General features: G+C 40.1%; 2 protein-coding genes across 2 annotated transcripts; both read right to left on the bottom strand.

Annotated features, from left to right (window-relative positions):
• Positions 1–656: 656 nt before the first annotated feature.
• LOC131267426 (receptor-type tyrosine-protein phosphatase H-like) lies at positions 657–6,807 on the bottom strand. The gene is made up of 5 exons (XM_058270309.1): positions 5,926–6,807; positions 4,890–5,046; positions 4,116–4,820; positions 1,102–1,718; positions 657–1,007 (listed from the first exon to the last, which is right to left on the bottom strand). The coding sequence occupies exons 1-5, from the start codon at positions 6,805–6,807 to the stop codon at positions 657–659; spliced, it is 2,712 nt and encodes a 903-aa protein (XP_058126292.1).
• Positions 6,808–9,724: 2,917 nt separating this feature from the next.
• On the bottom strand, positions 9,725–13,533 carry LOC131267417 (tyrosine-protein phosphatase Lar-like). The gene is given in 6 exon segments (XM_058270297.1): positions 9,725–9,909; positions 9,912–10,304; positions 10,388–11,092; positions 11,166–11,322; positions 12,319–13,131; positions 13,381–13,533. Coding segments are annotated over 6 exon segments (2,406 nt in total).
• Between the last annotated feature and the right edge of the window lie 6,031 nt (positions 13,534–19,564).

Genomic DNA, 19,564 nt, shown 5'->3' with positions numbered 1-19,564 from the left:
AGATAACAACATAAATTATATAATAAATATATCTGTAGAGCAGCTTGGCTCATTTGAAAAAAAGCTAATTGTGTATTCTTAGAACACCTTACTTTTATGTTATCATAGTTGCTACTCTGGTTGAGAAGAGGATAATATTAACAGCATTTTTCACCATGATCATGGTCGGTTGGTTGAATGATCATGAATAATGTACTCCAGATAGGTCCTATAGTGATGGAAGATGCGTTGAAATAGTCGTTGATAGCGTCTTTCGTTTCTTCTTCGACGTTCAACAACACACGGTTGAAATCAAATGCAAAATATTTATATAGGGATTATTTGTATCGTTTTCCGCAACTCATATTTCCGTAAGCAAAATGACGCCAAGCAATTCGTAGGATTTAACAAAATTGGCGACAGCAATGTCAACCGGCTTACCTTTCGTTGGTTTTTTTTCTTTGAGTTTCGAAGCATATAAGGCTTACTAGCTAAATAAATTTGAATGGAGAAAATAAAAATATAGCACGGTGTCGTTAAAACTAGTTATTCGATGTTAATCTTTGCGAGCGATTTGGTAAAACTTAAGTCCATGGAACTTTTTTATGAATCTGGAGAGAGAAGATAAGATGGATCTATTAAAATGAAAACCCTGCTAACAAACTATTACAACTATACTAACCTTTCAAGTCTTTGTTGGCAGTAAAGTCCAAACAACATCGGTAGAGAAAAGCGTACTGGTCCAGCGTTTGAACCATATGGACGCGCTTTCGTCGCAGTTCTTTTACGGTAGAATATACACAAATTTGCTGCTCCTTTTCCATCCTTTGCAGAATGATGTCCAATGCAATGAAGGTTCCGGTACGACCCACTCCGGCGCTGCAATGCACCACTAGCGGTATGGCGTTGTTTTTTCGTTCCCTTCGAACGATCTTGATGAAATCGATCAGATTCGAAGGGCTTGTGGGACAGCCCTGAGTAAGCCAGTCAAGGAAATGGTACTGGGACACTATCTTCGATACATTTCCCTGCAAAAAAGCAATATAAAATAAATTTATCAAACAATGTCATACATCTTAAAAACATAAACGAACGAGATTAAAAGACAAAACTTAACATTACCTTGTATACAGTGAACTTTCGCCTGCAATAGAAGGATAAATTTATCTCTTGTGTACATCTCACTTCGATGTCTTCATATTCCATGTTTCGATTGAGGAGCGGATAATACTGACAGCACTTGTTCTTATCCTCACCGCTCGGTTGAATAAGCATGACGATCGATTCAACGTCGTACTGGAACACCATCCTCCAGAAATCATAACACGTCTCCTCGAACGGACCCTGCGTGGCGATGTACTCACGCCGATTCGTATAACCATCAATGAAGGACGCGTTAATGTAGTCTCTAGGAATGCCTTCGTCAGATTCTTCGGTTTCAAGCTGCACTCGGTTGAAATCGAACGGTAATATATCGTCGTATCGGTTTTTTGAATCGTTAGCAATACCGCTCCTGGCGGTCGCATTGAAGTTGTGGTCCTGGTATTGGACGATTGACTCATACTCGTCCTTTATCTTACCTTGTTGGTTGGACTCGTAAATCTGTGCATACTGACCACGGAATTTTTTCACAGAAATACCGCTGGTTTCCTTTTTTTGGAGGGCATTGTTTTCCCTGCACCACTGCTTGGAACAATACGGTTTGAGCCAAACGGCAAGTAGGACTACGGCTACCGTAACTAGTGAAGCATAGATAGTGAGAATCACAATATCCACAACATGGGAAACATGCTTGGTACGAAGGATTATTGGATCGGTGTCGATGAATTTATCGTCCTTGATTATCCGCACGATAAGCGTATATTCTGTGTCAGGTTTCAACGGTCCGTTACAATAGTGGTCCGTTACAACATGTTCGCCTGTAGAATTGCAACTACTTTCACCAATCGTATAGTACAGCTGGCCTGATTCATCACTGGTACCAGGATTCCAGAAAACGTTATCTTCAGGCGTGGCTTGGTACTGCGCGGTACACTTTGCTTTGATTGCCTCGAACCATTTTTTTACATTCGTTCCTGTTATATTTGATGCTTCTGTTACAGGGTGTGGTTCCTCCTGGCAACCTTTTTCTGACACTAGCAAAGCAAAGTGAAAGCTACAGGTCAATGGTTTTGGAGGTGATTCTTTGATTCGTTTCAAAACTACTGTTAATTGTGTGGTATAAACTTTTTCATCAGGAATCTTCACTTCGAAACAACTACTCATTTCCTCAAGCGACAAATCTGGAAATCACGATACGATATAGGAAAACCGTAAGCTCATTTACACAGCAGGTACACAACGATCATTCGAACTTACTATTTGTTGGTTCCGGGGAGGTGGTATTTGACCCAGAAGCAACGCATTTATGTAGCATCACTAGTACCACAATGAACGATTGCAGCTTGGGAATGTATGTATTCTGCTTCATTTTTTCGCAACGCAGTTTCCTGCAACTTTGTAGAATCACTACTATGAAATTGCAACTTCGATGAAGAATATATTGATTCGACAATGAAAATTGGTTTAAGATCCAATCACGCTACTACGATCACTGATGAACCACAACCGATCGTTCAGTTTAAGTTAGATTTCATATCACAAGTGGAAAGCTAACACTTCCTTTTACTAAAGTCACTTATAATAAATTTAAAATCGTTAGTGCTTCTCAAACTTCTTCTTCCTAATGCTTCTGAAACAAACAGTTAACTCGGATGACGAACATAAACTCAAGATATCTCTTGAGCAGTCCGTCCAAGAATGAAACCGAATAAGAGTCGAAACCAAATTATTTGTTGATCAAAAAACTGTAGTAATGAGTATTTTCTGATAAGAGCGTGCCATTTACAAACCTTTTTTTCAACCAGCAGCAACTGTGATTAATTACTTCGCTTTCAACTGGTAACACACTCTACGTGTTTATCGAAATGGTTCAATGAGTAACAGTTCGTGACACGGCTGTGATTCACCGCAACTAATACTAATGACCCGGTGGTTCATGACCGATGTAACACATATTTATTGAAGGTAATACTTCAAAAGACACCACAAATTCAACCTATTTACTATCCGAACCGATATATAGCAGTATCCAATTCTTATAGGAGGAATAGAAAAGTACAATAATTTCCCCTGTTGGGTGACTAATTGAATATCTAATGTGGCAGTTGAGAATTAATTTCTACTGTTTAAAAGCTTTTTGTCTAGTTCAACTTATGATAAATTTTGTACTAACATTCAAAAATAAAACTCGCTTTTTGATAATAACGATAATAATAACAGCCTACACTTGAATTACTCATAATAAAAGTGTATGCCAGATTATTCCAAGTTTTTTTTTTAATATTTACACCAATACACCAAGTTCTCTTCGAAAGACTATTTTTTAAATATTGTTTTAGAAATATTTTAAACGAGTTTTGGAAAAGGTGCAATACATACAGATTAATTGCTTTACCAAATCGGAAATTTATTGTTCAACTAAACTGAAATAACCAGAAGAAGTGATGAAGTAAATCGAAACCGACATGTTTATTCACATAAGTAAAGATGAAATCATAAAACTTAGAAATCATGAAGATTCAAGATTATCAGAAGATGTTTTGTGGGAAAAGACACGACAAACTAATGTAACTAAACTAAAGTGCATCGAGTTTATAAAATCAACCTCCTCCATTTCTTCAAATTCGCTAGGTTCAAGGGAAAATGAGTTCAAAAAAGAAATGTGTACGTGGATTCGCGATAGTCGAGCAGGAACGTCGGTGAGAAAATCGGCCCATGACTATCGGCACACTATCTTTAATGCGTGAATGCGAAACCCAATCGAGACCGGACCCTTCCCTGTAAGAGAAGATTGACTTACCATGTACTATTCAAAAGGAAAAAAGTCTAGGGCCCTTAACGGGGAGGCATTGCCGACAAATAGCCGTTACGCCAAGAAGGAAAAGAAAAAATGTAGGAATGACAAGAAACAAATATTTTGTAACGTAACTTTTCCAGGTAGTGTTGGTCGGTTCTATTGAGGCAACTGTAAATTATGATTTTGGTAACAATTAGAAGAGCAAATAAAAATTACTCCCGTACATAAGCATACTCACTTCCGGCCGGAGATTGAAAGGAGATAGTTGTTTCTGGACTCTGTTCAGCCACATCGGCCACTTCTACGCTTATCGAAACCGTATAAATGTATTCGGGCTTGAGTCGATCCTCGACGTAAAAGTACGTGTCATTAATCTCATTCGCTTGAACCCCAACATTCCACGTCAGTTCATGTGGCGGAGATCCATCCTCTTCCCGCGTACCATACAATCGGCCAACGAAACCTGTCAGATTCCCATGCAACCGACATGGAAGTTGCCAGGAAAGTTTTACCGCCGATCGGTTCGTCTGGTTTAGCTCTGGGCCCTCTATTTCCGCTATGGCAAAATTCTGCACGGCTTCCGGTACGCTGGGAAGGGTGACCACATCTTGCGGCTCGGTGTACGAACCAACGCCTGCCCCAGTCGCTGCAGCAACCTGTACGGTGTACAGCGTGAACGGACTCAATCTGGTGATCGTGTACTCAAACTGATCTCCGTCCCAACTGCGCGACTCCTCCGGCTCAACTTCATCGCGCAAGTCAACGGTTTCGTTGTACTCCTCAAACGAATCGCAGATCTTCGGAATGGGATACTTTTGCTCGACCATACGCACATGAATTCTGTATCTTACAACGACTCCATTCTTCACGGTGGGTGCTTTCCATGCGACTGCGATCGAATCACGATCACCAACGAGCTTCAGAGATCTGGGGCTTTCGGGAACTGAAAAGAAATACGTTTTCAAAGGTTTTTAGTTCACACCATCGGACGTTCTACTATCCAAAAAGTTACCATCTTCCGCCGTATGAAACACATAAGCAGGGGTTGCATCAGACCAACCGGCAATATTCTGGATTTGGGCAGTGCATTCGTACGACGTAAAGGGCACCAACGGTTCAACGATACCTTCGAAGCTCTCATTACCGCTAATAACGAACTCTCTCACAATCTATAAAAGCGAAAGTGCATAGAACAATAAGTGGAATGAAGAACTATAACGTGCATGAGTAAATTTAAACGAATCGTTAGTCATCTTAGCGTAAGATAGATTGAGATAATTTTAATAGCACTGAAAAGGTTATTGAGTTACGTATCAGAAAAAAATAACCAAGGATTAGTAGATGTCGACGGTGTCCTAGCTAGAACTCTATCATTTTCCCACCGTAATTTAATTTTGCGCTGGGTATTGAAACAAAACGGATAAACGAATGAACATATTTTGTTATGAAGAGAGCCCTTTAATTTCGAATACTAGTTGTTAGCTACACCCATCGTAGTATCGAAAACTTCAATTGGGTATTTTCCAACTTCATTTAAAAAAAGTTTTAGTCTGGAATATGGCGGGTATCGATTTGTCTTACGTAATCTTGATCTATTAAAATGAAAACTACAATATTCCACATATAACTCAACTCATAATTCCACTAACATGATTGGCTAATGTAGTTTAACAATACCCTATCAAAATTTACCAATTCGGCACAGTCAAACAGGGCCCTTAGCACTTAAGTTATTTAAGCTTGCTCTATCGATTTAAACCCCCTGTAAACTAATCTTCTGAATTGAACTGAACTTTCCATAATGTAACAAAATATTAAATGATGGTGAATAACAAATTCCTCGCATAGTTCTTTATCGTTGCTTTCAGTAATTTCTGATCAGAAGTTTAGTTTGTCTGTTCTTTTGTTGGTACCTAACAGAATAGCCTTTCCAGAGTTCACAAAATTTTCCGAATATTAATACGCAAGAGTGAGAAACTGTTTGTCCAGATTTACTGCATAAATTCGTCACGCAACCCGTACTAAATGAAAAGTGTTTTATTTATTACCTGAGACTCTGGATCAATTTCACCATCCTTGCTGCAGCTAAAACGCACGCTGACCAGTAAACAGTTGTTATTATTCTCGCCGAGCAGTTGGGTGGAAAGTTGCAAACTGCGAGCCTTGATGGACAACGCGCGGATCGGTTCTATATGATAAGAAAGAATCGTTCGTTCCTTCGTTTTCAGCGTGCCAATATCATTCCTGCCATCCTTGTTGCTGAAGGATATCGGTATCACTTGTACCGTGTAGGTCATGCAAGCTATCACCTCGCCAAAGGTGACATGCTGATCGTCGGTGGTGTTCGAGAAGACAGTAATCGGTTCGCCAGTTTGAGGATCATTGTACCACGCTGCCAATCGGTATGATCCCACACAGTATGTTCCATTGACGGGAGCTTTCCACTTGACGGTCAAGGAGCGTGGTTCAACCTCGTTCAGCTCCAATTCCGTCACCTCGGAAAGTTGATTCTCTTCACGAACAGTGTCCTCGATGGTTGCCGGTGTGCCTTTGTCATTGCTTTGGTCGATCGTGTTCACGGTGAAATTGTAGCGCATACAAGGTTCCAGATCAGTCACATAGTAAAACGTGCTCGGTGCAGGAATCGTTTCACTTTCAGATCCCCATGTGATGAGGTATTCTTTGATACATTCATGTCCCTCTATCGGAGGCCGCCAACTCAGTAGGACAGTTTTATCCAGGCTTGTACTAGAACGCAGATCACGCACAGGGCCAATGGTTTGAGGTTTGATGTTGGAGTTCAAGGAATTATCTGCCCGAATCGAACACACTGGAGGTAGAGTACATTCAGGTCCCAAACATTTTGACGAATGATTGGTTGCGGCTGGATTTGATTTACAAGTTCTGGTAATATTATTCACGTCTACCATGCTACACTTGATAGAGCCATTTTCCATATGGCCTGGCTTAGACGAATCCAAGGTATTTAAAATTTTGGTTTTCCATAGCCCTTGTTCCGACGCAACCTCTATTTTTACAGATGAGACATTCACTGCACATTTTGATATCGATGTTTCAGGATATGTAATCAGTTGAAATGCTTTCCGCACTGTAATGTTATAGTTTCTAATTTCTACTATCTCAAAGTGGTACACTCTGCATAGCACCAAGTTGTTGAAAATGACGGAAGTATCCGTAGTATTTACTACGCTTGAACCATGCTCAACGATGAAGTAACGATTTGATTTACAGTCGGGTTTCATCTTCCATTGGACAATATAATAAGTATCCTTTTTTGATACTTTTAAGTCAACAATGGCTGGTTCCCATATTGCGCACTCACGTTCTTTTGAAATGGTATCTGTTTTATATACTTCAAGACGTGTAATTTTACATACATCCACTGGTAGCTTGTGATCCTGAAGAGAGTTGGTCTGTGCGTCTGACAAGATTTTTGTATCATAGGTGTTTCTTGATTTATTCAAGAGCAGATAGGTAATGTTTATCATATAAGTAATATTTTCTTCTTGCTTCCATTCTTCGATATGTAGTATTCTATTTTTCAAGTCGATTTTACCGTTTATATCACTACATGTCTTTTCTTCGGACTTTGTAGTTAGTAAACTGTTTAAAGATTTGTTTTTTGCTTTGAAATGCTTTTCCGATTTCGTCAGCGTGTTAGCAGCCTTTCCGGCGCACTCATTTGGCATCACCAAGCTCAGGACTCCCAGCCACAGGTGGAAAATGAGTTTGAACTTCATGGCAACTGCTTATTATCACTAGACGGCAAACAAATTCACAAAAAAAAACAATAAGAGTTCGATTCGATCCCTGTTCACTCGTCACTAGGGCATAAGTTTCATCAAGTCCAACTTGGCACTACACAAAGTTGGGTGATTCACCTCGATAACTGGAGCTTTGAAATGCTAGAGATAGTACAGTGAAAAATTTAATAAGAATGAAAGGGTTTTGTTCATAGAAAGGAAAAATGTTAAGGTACACAGTTAAAATATCGTTTCTCTTTTGTCAATAACAGTCTTTCAAATAAATGATTTACTTTGCTAGAGATAAATGTGTTGGTTTAAAATTGAATGGGAAAAACAACCACAAAGCTTAAAACAAGTCAGCAACATACGATAGACGCAAGGAACTTGTCAGCACCAGACGAATGCTGTATCAGCGACCTATCAATAAACGTATTTTCAATTAATCCATCACCCATTGACGTTATGAGATAGTTCCATATAGTTTTACACCATGTATTGCCGCGCTATCAATGACTTCACATTACAAGGGGAAAACCTGGCACTTGGAATTCGACTCTTTTGCGTAGAAACGTACCGATTGATCGAGAAAGTGTAGTTCGCAATCCAATCCACACGCGGGCCAACGGTCTACGAAAGCATATTGAAATATTTTAGATAAGTATTACGTCACCAGAGTAACTAAACTATCGGAGAATGAAAAGTTACCAGCTAAAACCGTGGTCCGCAAAAGACTGTCACCAATGGGGTAATATAGGATTTGCTCAGGGCAGTGGCCATTCTGCAGGGCGGCAGGCAAGCGATCGCTTATCGACCCACTAAGAACAAGTGATACTAGTGGTAAGGAAAGAATTTGTTATATTCGTTTGTTTTCGGATAGCATTACCCAACTGGTGTTGTGCATAAGCGAGAGCTAAGATTGGTGGTATTATTCATTGTGTCGTTTGATAAGAGGCTCAAGTGCTTGTGGGTGTTTTTTTTTAAATGAGCATACAGCTGCACAGAATTCAAACGGCTGCGACTGAACGATTAGATTCGCGCCGATATATAGGTGTGAAAGGGGAAACACTATGTGGTGATGTGTTCCGTTATCCTACATGTTGTGTTACAGCTCCCTGAATTCTTCAAACGTGTTTCTAGATGGCTGTAGTATTTTTTACCTTGGTTCGACATCATAAAACAAAACCCATGAAGCAAAACAATCGCAATATGGTCAAATTTTGATTATGAGTTAGCCAATTTTCAGTTTAACCATTCTGTGTTACGACTACTTATCTCTTTTATCAAAACCCCGAAGACGCTCATAGCCAAAAATCGATCGGAAAGGCAAACACCGAAGATACCATGCACAGCACATTCTATTCGTTCGTAACTCCAACACATGATAGTTGAATGAAGCTGAAGGTTACCATTTATTTCAATTATATACAACATGTTTTTTAGTAAATCACATCATCTTTGCCGAAAGTGTGAAATAATAATTAATAGCGTGTAGCTAATGTTTCTCAGTGGCAAATACCACACTTAAAGCATAAGAGCTTCTTAAACGGCTGGATTCATAATATTTAGTAGAAGAAATGTATGATTTATTTAACTAACCATTTCCGCATCTGTGCAATTGAATCTTTCAATTGACTAATTTCATAAATTGGTACAACGAGCCTTTTTTGAACGCTCCTAGGTTTTAGTCGCCAGCAGCGATAACACATAACGGTATGTATAAACGGTTCCATATTTTTGTTAGCTCTATCTCTATCTGTATCTACTTAGCTCTATCTTCGGCATACATATGTTTTATGCTGATATAGAAAGTTTCTAACTGATTTGGTTTATTTTATTCTCAAAAGGTTTGTTTTTCCGTATCGATGCAACTATTAAGCAAAACCAGAGGGAAATATTCGGCTTAAGAATTAAAGTTCTAACCGAGAAAGCCCGGGATAAGGCCTAATGAAAGGGAGGAAATACCCTAAGAACAAAAAAGTCAGTTGAAGCATGTTGGTTCTAACAATACGGCAACCTTAATAAATAAATAAAATAAATTAAGAATGAAAGTTCCACTGACAATTTTAAAACAGAAATATTGTTAATACCAACAAAGTATTAACAACACAAGCAAACCGATGAAGGCCAACCCTAAAGATGCGGCGACCGTGTTTATGATCAATCCCAGCTGAATAGACTCGCAGTACAGACTCGCTGTACGGAAGGACCGCAAGGAAGTATCGCTGAAGCTGCTGTTTGAGAAAACTCTCACAATCAACGCGTACTCGGTTTCAGTGGACCGTTGCAATATGTCTTGCCATCTTTGCACTGCTCCGTGCCAACCACGTACTCGATTGGGGCGTCGGTACTGGATGTTGCATTCATTGGGTTCCAAAATGCGGGAGTCGTCTGGTATTGTTCAACGCAATGCATGTTGCTCACCCGATGCCAATCTAGGGTTTCTGGCCACTGGATATCTCCGGTGATGTTCATTAAACCAGTTCTAGGTTCGGGATCTTCTCGACAACCCCGTTCCGATATCAGCAAAGCCATGTAGCGAATACTACCGATATCTGATGTAAGATTTATCTTTCCTAGAACTATCCTGGCGGTGTTGGTCGGGTTGGGCGCATCGAGAACATTCACATTGAGCAAATCTTCCGTCTGATTGATAGTGGGAACTGTAAAAAACAATTGTTGTAAAGCAAGTACAAATACAAAGTGAGTGCAAATAAAAATTACTCCCATACATAAGCATACTCACTTCCGGCCGGAGATTGAAAGGAAATAGTTGTTTCTGGACTCTGTTCAGCAACATTGGCCACTACTACGCTTATCGAAACCGTATAGTTGTATTCGGGCTTGAGTCGATCTTCGACGTACGAGTACTTGTTATTAATCTCATCCGCTTGAACCCCAACATTCCACGTCAGTTCATGTGGCGGAGATCCATCCTCTTCCCGCGTACCATACAATCGGCCAACGAAACGGGTCAGATTCCCATGCAATCGACATGGAAGTTGCCAGGAAAGTTTCACCGCCGATCGGTACGTCTGGTTCAGCTCTGGGCCCTCTATTTCCTCTATGGCAAAGTTCTGCACGGCTTCCGGTACACTGGGAAGGGTGATCACATCCTGCGGCTCGGTGTACGAACCAACGCCTGCCCCAGTCGCTGCCGCAACCTGCACGGTGTACAGCGTGAACGAACTCAATCTGGAGATCGTGTACTCAAACTCATCTCCGTCCCAACTGCGCGACTCCTCTGGCTCAACTTCATCACGCAAGTCAACGGTTTCGTTGTACTCCTCAAACGGATCGCAGATCTTCGGAATGGGATACTTTTGCTCGACCATACGCACGTGAATTCTGTATCTTACAACGACTCCATTCTTCACGGTGGGTGCTTTCCATGCGACTGCGATCGAATCACGATCACCAACGAGCTTCAGAGATCTGGGGCTTTCGGGAACTGAAAAGAAATACGTTTTCAAAGGTTTTTAGTACACACCATCGGACGTTCTACTATCAAAAAAAAAAGTTACCATCTTCTGCCGTATGAAACACATAAGCAGGGGTTGCATCAGACCAACCAGCAATATTCTGGATTTGGGCAGTGCATTCGTACGACGTAAAGGGCACCAAAGGTTCAACGATGCCTTCGAAGCTCTCATTACCGCTTATAACGAACTCTCTAACAATCTATAAAAGGGCAGTTCACAGAACAATAAATTGAATAAAGATACTTCAACCTGCGTGACGAATTTGTGCAGTAAAATTAAATAAATTTTAGTCATCTTAGGGTACCGAAAATGAAATAATTTTAATAGCACTGAAAGGGTTATTGTGTTTCGTTTTGGAAATATTACTACTACTAAAATATTACTTAGGGTTACTAGATGCCGGCGATGTTAAACCAAGGGATCAATCGGTTGGTCACCGTAATTTTATTTCTTCGAGTTTTGAAAAACACGATTCTAGTTTGCACGGTTTGTTATGAAGAGGGCAAGCCTAAAAGCAAATCGCCTCCCTTTAAATACAAAAAATGGTTGGTGTCTACATTGGCGGTACAGCTACACCCATAAGAGTATCGTAAAACTTCTCTACAGAACCAAGAAATCGTTAACATCGATTGGCTAGTTTTAAACAACATTAATTAAAGGTTTTGGACTGGAGGATGATTGGTTACAATTTTTCTTACGTACTCTGCATCTATAAAAAAGAAACAACCATATACTCATTTTATTTCATTCAGATAAATCCACTCAATGAAGTTCAAAAATACCCTATCGAAGTTGATCGATTTGATACAATTATACAGCCTGCATATCCGGTTTTACCATTCTCATTAGAAACAGTCAACCTGTTTAAGCTTGTCATATCTGTTAAAAATCCCTGTAAACTGTTCTGAATTGAACTGAACTCTCCGCAACATTTATCGACTGAATAAAATCCTTTGCACATCCTTCGGTGCAAAATAAAATTACGATGGCCATTCGACTTTTCGCATAGCTTTTTATCGTAGCGTTTAGTAACTACTTGTTTTTTTCTGCTTTATGATACCAACCACAATAGCCTTTCCAGAGCTGACATTTTTTTTTTAATATTGGTACGCAAAGATGAGAAACAATTTGTTCCGTTTTGTTGAAAAAAATCGTCACTCGCCCTGAACTCAAAGAACAATGTTTTATATATTACCTGAGACTCTGGATCAACTTCACCATCCTTGCTGCAGTTAAAACGCACGCTGACCAGTAAACAGTTGTTATTATTCTCGCCGAGCAGTTGGATGGAAAGTTGAAAACTGCGAGCCTTGATCGACAACGCCCGAATCGGTTCTATGTGGTAAGAAAGAATCGTTCGTTCGTTCGTTTTCAGCGAGCCAATATCATTCCTGCCATCCTTGTTGCTGAAAGATATCGGTATCACTTGTACCGTGTAGGTCATGCAAGCTATCACCTCGCCAAAGGTGACATGCTGATCGTCGGTGGTGTTCGAGAAGACCGTTATCGGCTCGCCGGTTTGAGGATCGTTGTACCACGCTGCCAATCGGTACGATCCCACACAGTATGTCCCATTGACGGGAGCTTTCCACTTGACAGTCAAGGAGCGTGGTTCCACCTCGTTCAGCTCCAATTCCGTCACCTCGGAAAGTTGATTCTCTTCACGCACAGTGTCCTCGATGGTTGCCGGTGTGCCTTTATCATTGCTTTGGTCGATCGTGTTCACCGTGAAATTGTAGCGCATACAAGGTTCCAGATTATTCACATAGTAAAACGTGCTCGGTGCAGGAATCGTTTTACTTTCGGATCCCCACGTGATGAGGTATTCTTTGATACATTTATGTCCCTCTGTCGGAGGCCTCCAACTCAGTAGGACGGTTTTATCCAGGCTTGTATTTGATCGTAGGTCACGTACCGGGCCAATGGTTTGGGGTCTGACGTTGGTGTCCAAGGAATTATCTGCCCGAACCGGACACACTGGAGGTAGAGTACATTGAGGTCCCAAACACTTTGACGGTCGAGTGGTTGCGGCTTTATTGGATTTACAAGTTCTGGTAATATTATTCACGTCTACCATGCTACACTTGATAGATTCATTTTCCCTACGGCCTTGCTTAGACGAATCCAAGGTATTTAAAATTTTGGTTTTCCATAGCCCTTGTTCCGACGCAACCTCTGTGTTTACAGATGAGACATGCACAGCACATTTTGATATGGATGTTTCAGGATATGTAATCAGTTGGAATGCTTTCCGTACTGTGATGTTATAGCTTCTAATTTCTTCTATGCCAAAATGGTACACTTTGCATGGTATCAAGATGTTGAAAATGACGGAAGTATCCGTAGTATTTACTATGCTTGAACCATGTTTAACGATGAAGTAACTATTTGGTTTACAGTCGGGTTTCATCTTCCACTGGATAATATAATATGCATCTTTTTTTGATACTTCTAAGTCAACAATGGCTGGTTCCCATATTCCGCACACACACGTTTGTAGAGCCATGTCTGTTTTACATACTTTTAGTTGTACAATTTTACATCGATCCACTGGCAACGTATACGTGTGAAGATTTTTAATTTGTGAGTTGGTGATGTTCGTTGGGACATAAGTGTTACTTGTTCTATCCAAGATGTGAAATTTAATTTCGATGGTGTACATGCAATTTGTATCTTTGGTACATTCTTCTTCTTGCTTCCATTCTGCCACATTTATTTTTCCTCCTTTAAAGTCGATTGCAACGTTAACATCACTACAAGTGTATGATGCATTTTTGTCAATTTCGATAGGCTTTTCAGTTTTATTAGGCACAACGAAAGGCGTGGTAGCAGACTTTCCGGCGCACGCATTTTGCATCACCAAGCACAAGACTCCCAGCCACAGGTGGAAAATGGTTTTGAACTTCATCCCAACTGCTTATTATCACTAGACGCGCGAACAAATTCACAAAAATACTAAGAGCTCGAATCGATCACGGTTCACTCTTCACTAAGGCATAAGTTTCATCAAAGTAGATCAGTGATTTACCTCGGTAACTGGAGCTTTGAAATGCTAGAGATGGTACAGTGCGAAATGGAATGAGAATGAAAGGGTTTTGTATATAGAAAGGAAAAGTGTTAAGGTCTACTATTAAAATATCATTTCACTTATGTCAATAACACTCTTTCAAATAAATAATAAATACTATGCTTGAGATAACTGTGTTGGTTTGACAAGACAACAACACACTATAGGCGCATGGAAATCCGCTGCTTAAGTGATATCGATCGAAGTAGGGTGTTAAACGATTCCGGCAGTGATTTTCACACCTTCATATACGTTTTGTCGCGATAGTCAGCATCAGACGAATCCTGTATCAGCGACCCATCAATAAACGTATTTTCAATTAATCCATCACTCATTGGCGTTATAAGACAGTTCCATATAGCTTTACACCATGTATTGCCGCGCTATCACTGACTTCACATTACAAGGTGAAAAACTGGCACTTGGAAGACGAATCTCGTACCGATTGATCGAGAAAGTGTCATTGCAATCCAATACGCATACGGATCAATGGCCTGCGAAATCATATTGAAATGTTTTGGATAAACGTTTTAGAAGTCTCATAACGTTATATTTTTTTCAGAACTGATAAAATCACCATTTCTTGCTTACGTCAGCAGAGTAACCAGACGTTCGGAGAACGAAAAACTACCGGCTATAATCGTGGTCCGCGAAAGACTGTCACCAATATGTCATTGGGCAATATAGGATTTGTTCAGGGTAGTGGTCATCTGCAATTCCAATAAATATGTAAAAGTCATGCAAAAAGTCAACACAAACGCTTCACCTAAAAAACTTTTTGTGATTCGGAGCTACCAGAGCAGCCACAAGAGCTGCTTGGATGGTACCAGTGACAAAAATGTAGCCAAACACACAGTGTTGGTAAGTTAGCGAATCAAACATTCAGATTTTTTTGTTCAGTGTGTACTGCAAAAATGAGTCATAAACCTACACAAGGTCATATGGTATTATCAACCATGTGAGAAGAAGGAACATCAACAAAAAAAACCAAATAAATCGAAACAAAATTATTCGTGCTGATATCTGCTGCTGTTCTAGTGATAAAAATGTAGCCAAACACACAGTGTTGGTAAGTTAACGAATCAAACATTCAGATTATTTTGCTCAGTGCATACTGCAAAAATGAGTCATAAACCTACACAACGTCATATGGTATTATCAACCATGTGAAAAGAAGAAATATCAACATAAAAAACCAAACAAATCGAAACAAAATTATTCGTGCTGTTATCTGATTTGATACACGCAAACCACGTTGTGGCTAAACTAAAAAATCTAACCAGCACTCTCAATACATCGTTAGTTATAGCCTTATTTGGTCACATCAGATTACATTTTAGGTTGACCACACGTTACACGAGTCTTAAAGAAGCCATACAAGTCAGTTTCAGTTTGTAGACTTCAAATATTTCCAAAACAGATCAAATGAATCTTGCCTTCAAAGTAGTTGAGAGAAAAACTCAAAAATGTCCCATGCCATGTACCTGGCCTCAAAAAAACTAGGCTAACTCATAATGACAATTTGACCATATTGCGAATATTTTCATGGGTTTTGTTTCATGATACCGAACCGGGGTAAAACATATTAACACCGTCTAGAAACTCGTTTTCGAATTCAAGGAGCTGCAGGACAACATGTAGGATAACGGAACAAATCACCGCATAGTGTTTTCTCTTTCACACCTTTATATCGGCGCGAATCTAATCGTTCAGTCGCAGCTGTTTGAATTCTGTGCAGCTATATGCGCATTTAAAAAAAAATCACACACAAATACAAGTGCCTATTATCAAGCAACACAATGAATCATACATTCAATCTCAGCTTGCGCTTGTGAACAACACCAGTTGGGTCCTGCTTTCCGAAAAAAAGAAAATAACATAAACCCTTTCCTCACACACTAATACAACTTGATCTACATGGGTCGATAAGCGATCGCTTGCCTTTCGCCCTGAAGAATATTCATTCGTATGAAGTCGAAAGCAACAAATTTCTTTAGATATTAACGTTAAATTATGTTTTAAACGACGCTGTTAGGATCAGCCATTTCGACAGGTTCAATAGTAAGACTATAAACAAAATTAAAAAGCTAAATATAACTTTGTTTTATTATTTTTTTAGTTTTTATCCAAAAAGTACCTTTTGTTATTTGCAAAGATTTTCAGAAAACAACAAATAGTCACGAAAGGATTATAGCAAGTTCTTATAAATTAATTTCAGGTAATACTCGCTAGAGGAATACGGATGCAGTTATTTGTCATTCTATTATTAAATTTTATCAAATATCCTTCTATGAACTGTAATATTGAACTTTAAAATGATTTGGTTTTACTCCAAAAACATAATTTATTCTTTAACAAAATATTTAGCATATATTATTCACGATTTTGTTCACGAAACAACCACTTGTCATTTGACTGTTCGCTTTAGAGCTACGCCCACCCAAATCCACGTAATTCTGGTGTTAATTTAGTTGCTCAGTAGCACGGCTATCAGAAACAAAAAAGTGCATTTGTGCATACGACAATGCAAGTGCTTGCTTGAAAAAGTGAAACGAGTCGCTTTTCGTGACAACTAATCAATTATTAGGATTCAGAAAAACTCCCTTACGAAGAAGCTTTTGTGTGTCAGGTTCACCACTTGGAAGCAACAATTCCATGCCACTCGCGGTGGACCAAAAGGATCTCTTTGTTGGTACCTTTTGTTCCCCGTGGCATCCGTGGCTCCTACTTTTTGTCTGCTAGCTCCTCATCATATTCACCGCGGCTGAGGGAAGACCTCACGATTCCTGCCCGATTCTATCATTTGCTCCTGTTATTATGATTTAATTTTTAATTTCCATTTTCAGGGAGTTTCTTTGAAGATCGGTTCCGCCCCAGGAGCTGCTGGCGCTTTTTTCCTTCGAACCTCCACTGGTACAGATGCACCAACATCACCTTCTAGAGGTGCTTTGTTTCTTTTTTGATTTTTTCTTAATGTCTTGCATTGCTAACTGAACGTCCGCCATAAAAATGAAACTTCAAGAGCATAAAAAGAGAGTAAGAATCAAAGATAAGTATTAATTGTTGGTGAACAAAAGGGCAATGAAAAAAAACTCAGCCTGCAAACGATCTAGTCGCATGGGAGCAGCATTCAAAAAGGACACGTTGCTATGAACGTTACTAGGAGAGAGTTGCTGGCACGGTGTGTCTTAATGAATCAACCTGCCTGGACAGATTTCAAAGGGAAGTTCGTTTTATGAATAAGTATGCAAAGAGGCAAAAATCGTTAACCAAAAAAAGTAGTATTTTAGCTTTCTTTTATGAACCGCCACCATTCGTGCCTATCGTCTATTTAGCGGTAATAAAATTAACCACGATCCCTGGAGCCGGGAGTGACAAAAGGAATTTACACAATTTCGTACCGAAAAGAAACACGGTGTAATCCTCTCAGCGAAGGTCCTCCTTTCTCTTCTCATCCTACCGATTGGCCCCTGTTCGGTGTAACGGTTTTTGATCACGATCGTCTTTCGCCGAGCGTATTCCAATAAGTATTCCTTTCAAGTGCAAGTGCTTCATCACGAGCATCAAAAGTTTGAGCCCACCCACCGGAAGTGGTCACCGTGCTGGAGGGTGATAAGGGCTCGGACGATGCGGGCTGGCCTAGAGATGGCGGTGCGACTCAATTAATGAAGTGAACAACGAATCGCTCCACTCGGAAAGAAAAGTACGGCACTCGGGATTGCTAAGATGAAGGTTCGTAGCATAAACAGTATGGTGCGGGCTTCGAGTGCTTGCCGCTGAATCGGAAAGGCCTCTTGAACTGTTGTTCGGAATGAAGTGGTAACACATAATAAGAAAAGAAATTTTGTTCCGTTTTGTTTCCTTTACTGCAGGATCCTTGTCTTTTAGAAGCCAAGAAAATATGTGTATTAGATACTTAGGTCTTTGGAAATACGTAAACGTTAAGATTCATTTAAATTTTCCTGCTTAAAAATTGTCAATGTAAATATAAAGTCCTTCATTCTAAGACAATGAATATAAAAAAGTATAAAACATCAAAAACGAAATCGTAAACAAACATATGTTCTCCGAACCGCGCCTACCGCGGCGGAATGCCCTTACGAAAACCAATAAAACCGGCGGGGAATCCTTCCGAAAGCATGCTGAGGACTCGCTGTCACGGAGTGCTGAAGAAGACGCCCTTGAGCGACCCCGCGGTGAAACACGATCCACGGTGAAAGGGCTAGAGCCACTCGAAGCCCTGCTGGTGGCGCGAGTTTTTCCCGATCATAACGGTGGCCTAACGGAAACGGATCACCATCACCTGGCTGGGATTACCTTTCTCCTGCGGGCAGGGAAGAGACGGAGGGTTAAAAGGAAACCACAAGTGGTGTAAATGGCCCGTCGAGCTCCATAAAGGAACCCCTTTTCTTTTCCGAGCAGGAACTTCTTCATCAACACTCGATCAAACTCGAAAATAAAACAGTTATCATTCCAGTTGGTTGTTTGGTTCGTCGATTTTCTTTTTCCTTTGTGTTTTATGTTGTGCATCCTCCTTTCGAATTCTTCGATCGTACGGTTTCGGGGCTTCATTCGGTGATCCCTTTTTTGTGGTAGTGTTCTAACCCCGTTCTCCGCGGACCCCCGGTGAAAGCGAACCGCCCGGGAGTAATGTAATCATTTAGAATCGAAACGGGTTCGACCGCGGGGAAATGGTAGTCTTAAATTGACTGACACGCGTTATCCTTTCGCTTTCGGGTCGTGCTTGTTTTCCTTTTTCTTACCTTCCATCCGGGCCCGCGCCATTCTCACACGTGCCCCGGTGAAGGTAAAAAAATACCTCTACGTTTGTTTCCTTCTTCCTTTCGGTAAGGTTTCCCGCGGGTTTCCTTTCGATTTGGTTGAAATGGCTGAAATAAAATACTTAACAACCCATTTGATAGGTTCAAGGGTTTCCCGGGACGATCCTCGGGTTCGAAAGGGTAAGTAACGGTACAAATTGGATACATCGTGCTGCTGGTTGCGAGCGTGTGGAATTTTTGGTTGGGTTAAAGGCTAAGGAGTCCTTTCAAGAAGCAACATATACATATAAAAACCCCAAGCAAAAACCGTGAGGGATGTTTAACACTAGAATCCAAACAGCGGTCATTTTGACTGCAGCGCAATTTTTTATTTTTATGTCTTGAAAATGGCTCAATATTTAAAAAAAACAAGCCTCTCTTAAAAATTACATCTAAAACAAAAATGTTAAATTCTCTTATCGAGCTGGTTGAATAATGCTGAGGTGTATAAAAAATATACCAAAAAGTAGCCGTTTAAAGACTTGAAATTTTTTAGAAAATTGCGAAGTTATAGCGTATTAAAGAGAGCGGTCAAAGTGACTACTAAAAGCATT

The sequence above is a fragment of the Anopheles coustani genome, chromosome 3 (assembly GCF_943734705.1).
Source record: "Anopheles coustani chromosome 3, idAnoCousDA_361_x.2, whole genome shotgun sequence".
NCBI lineage: Eukaryota > Metazoa > Arthropoda > Insecta > Diptera > Culicidae > Anopheles > Anopheles coustani.
The sequence above is the reverse complement of the archived record's forward strand: the minus strand, read 5'-3'. Positions and strand labels throughout refer to the sequence as shown.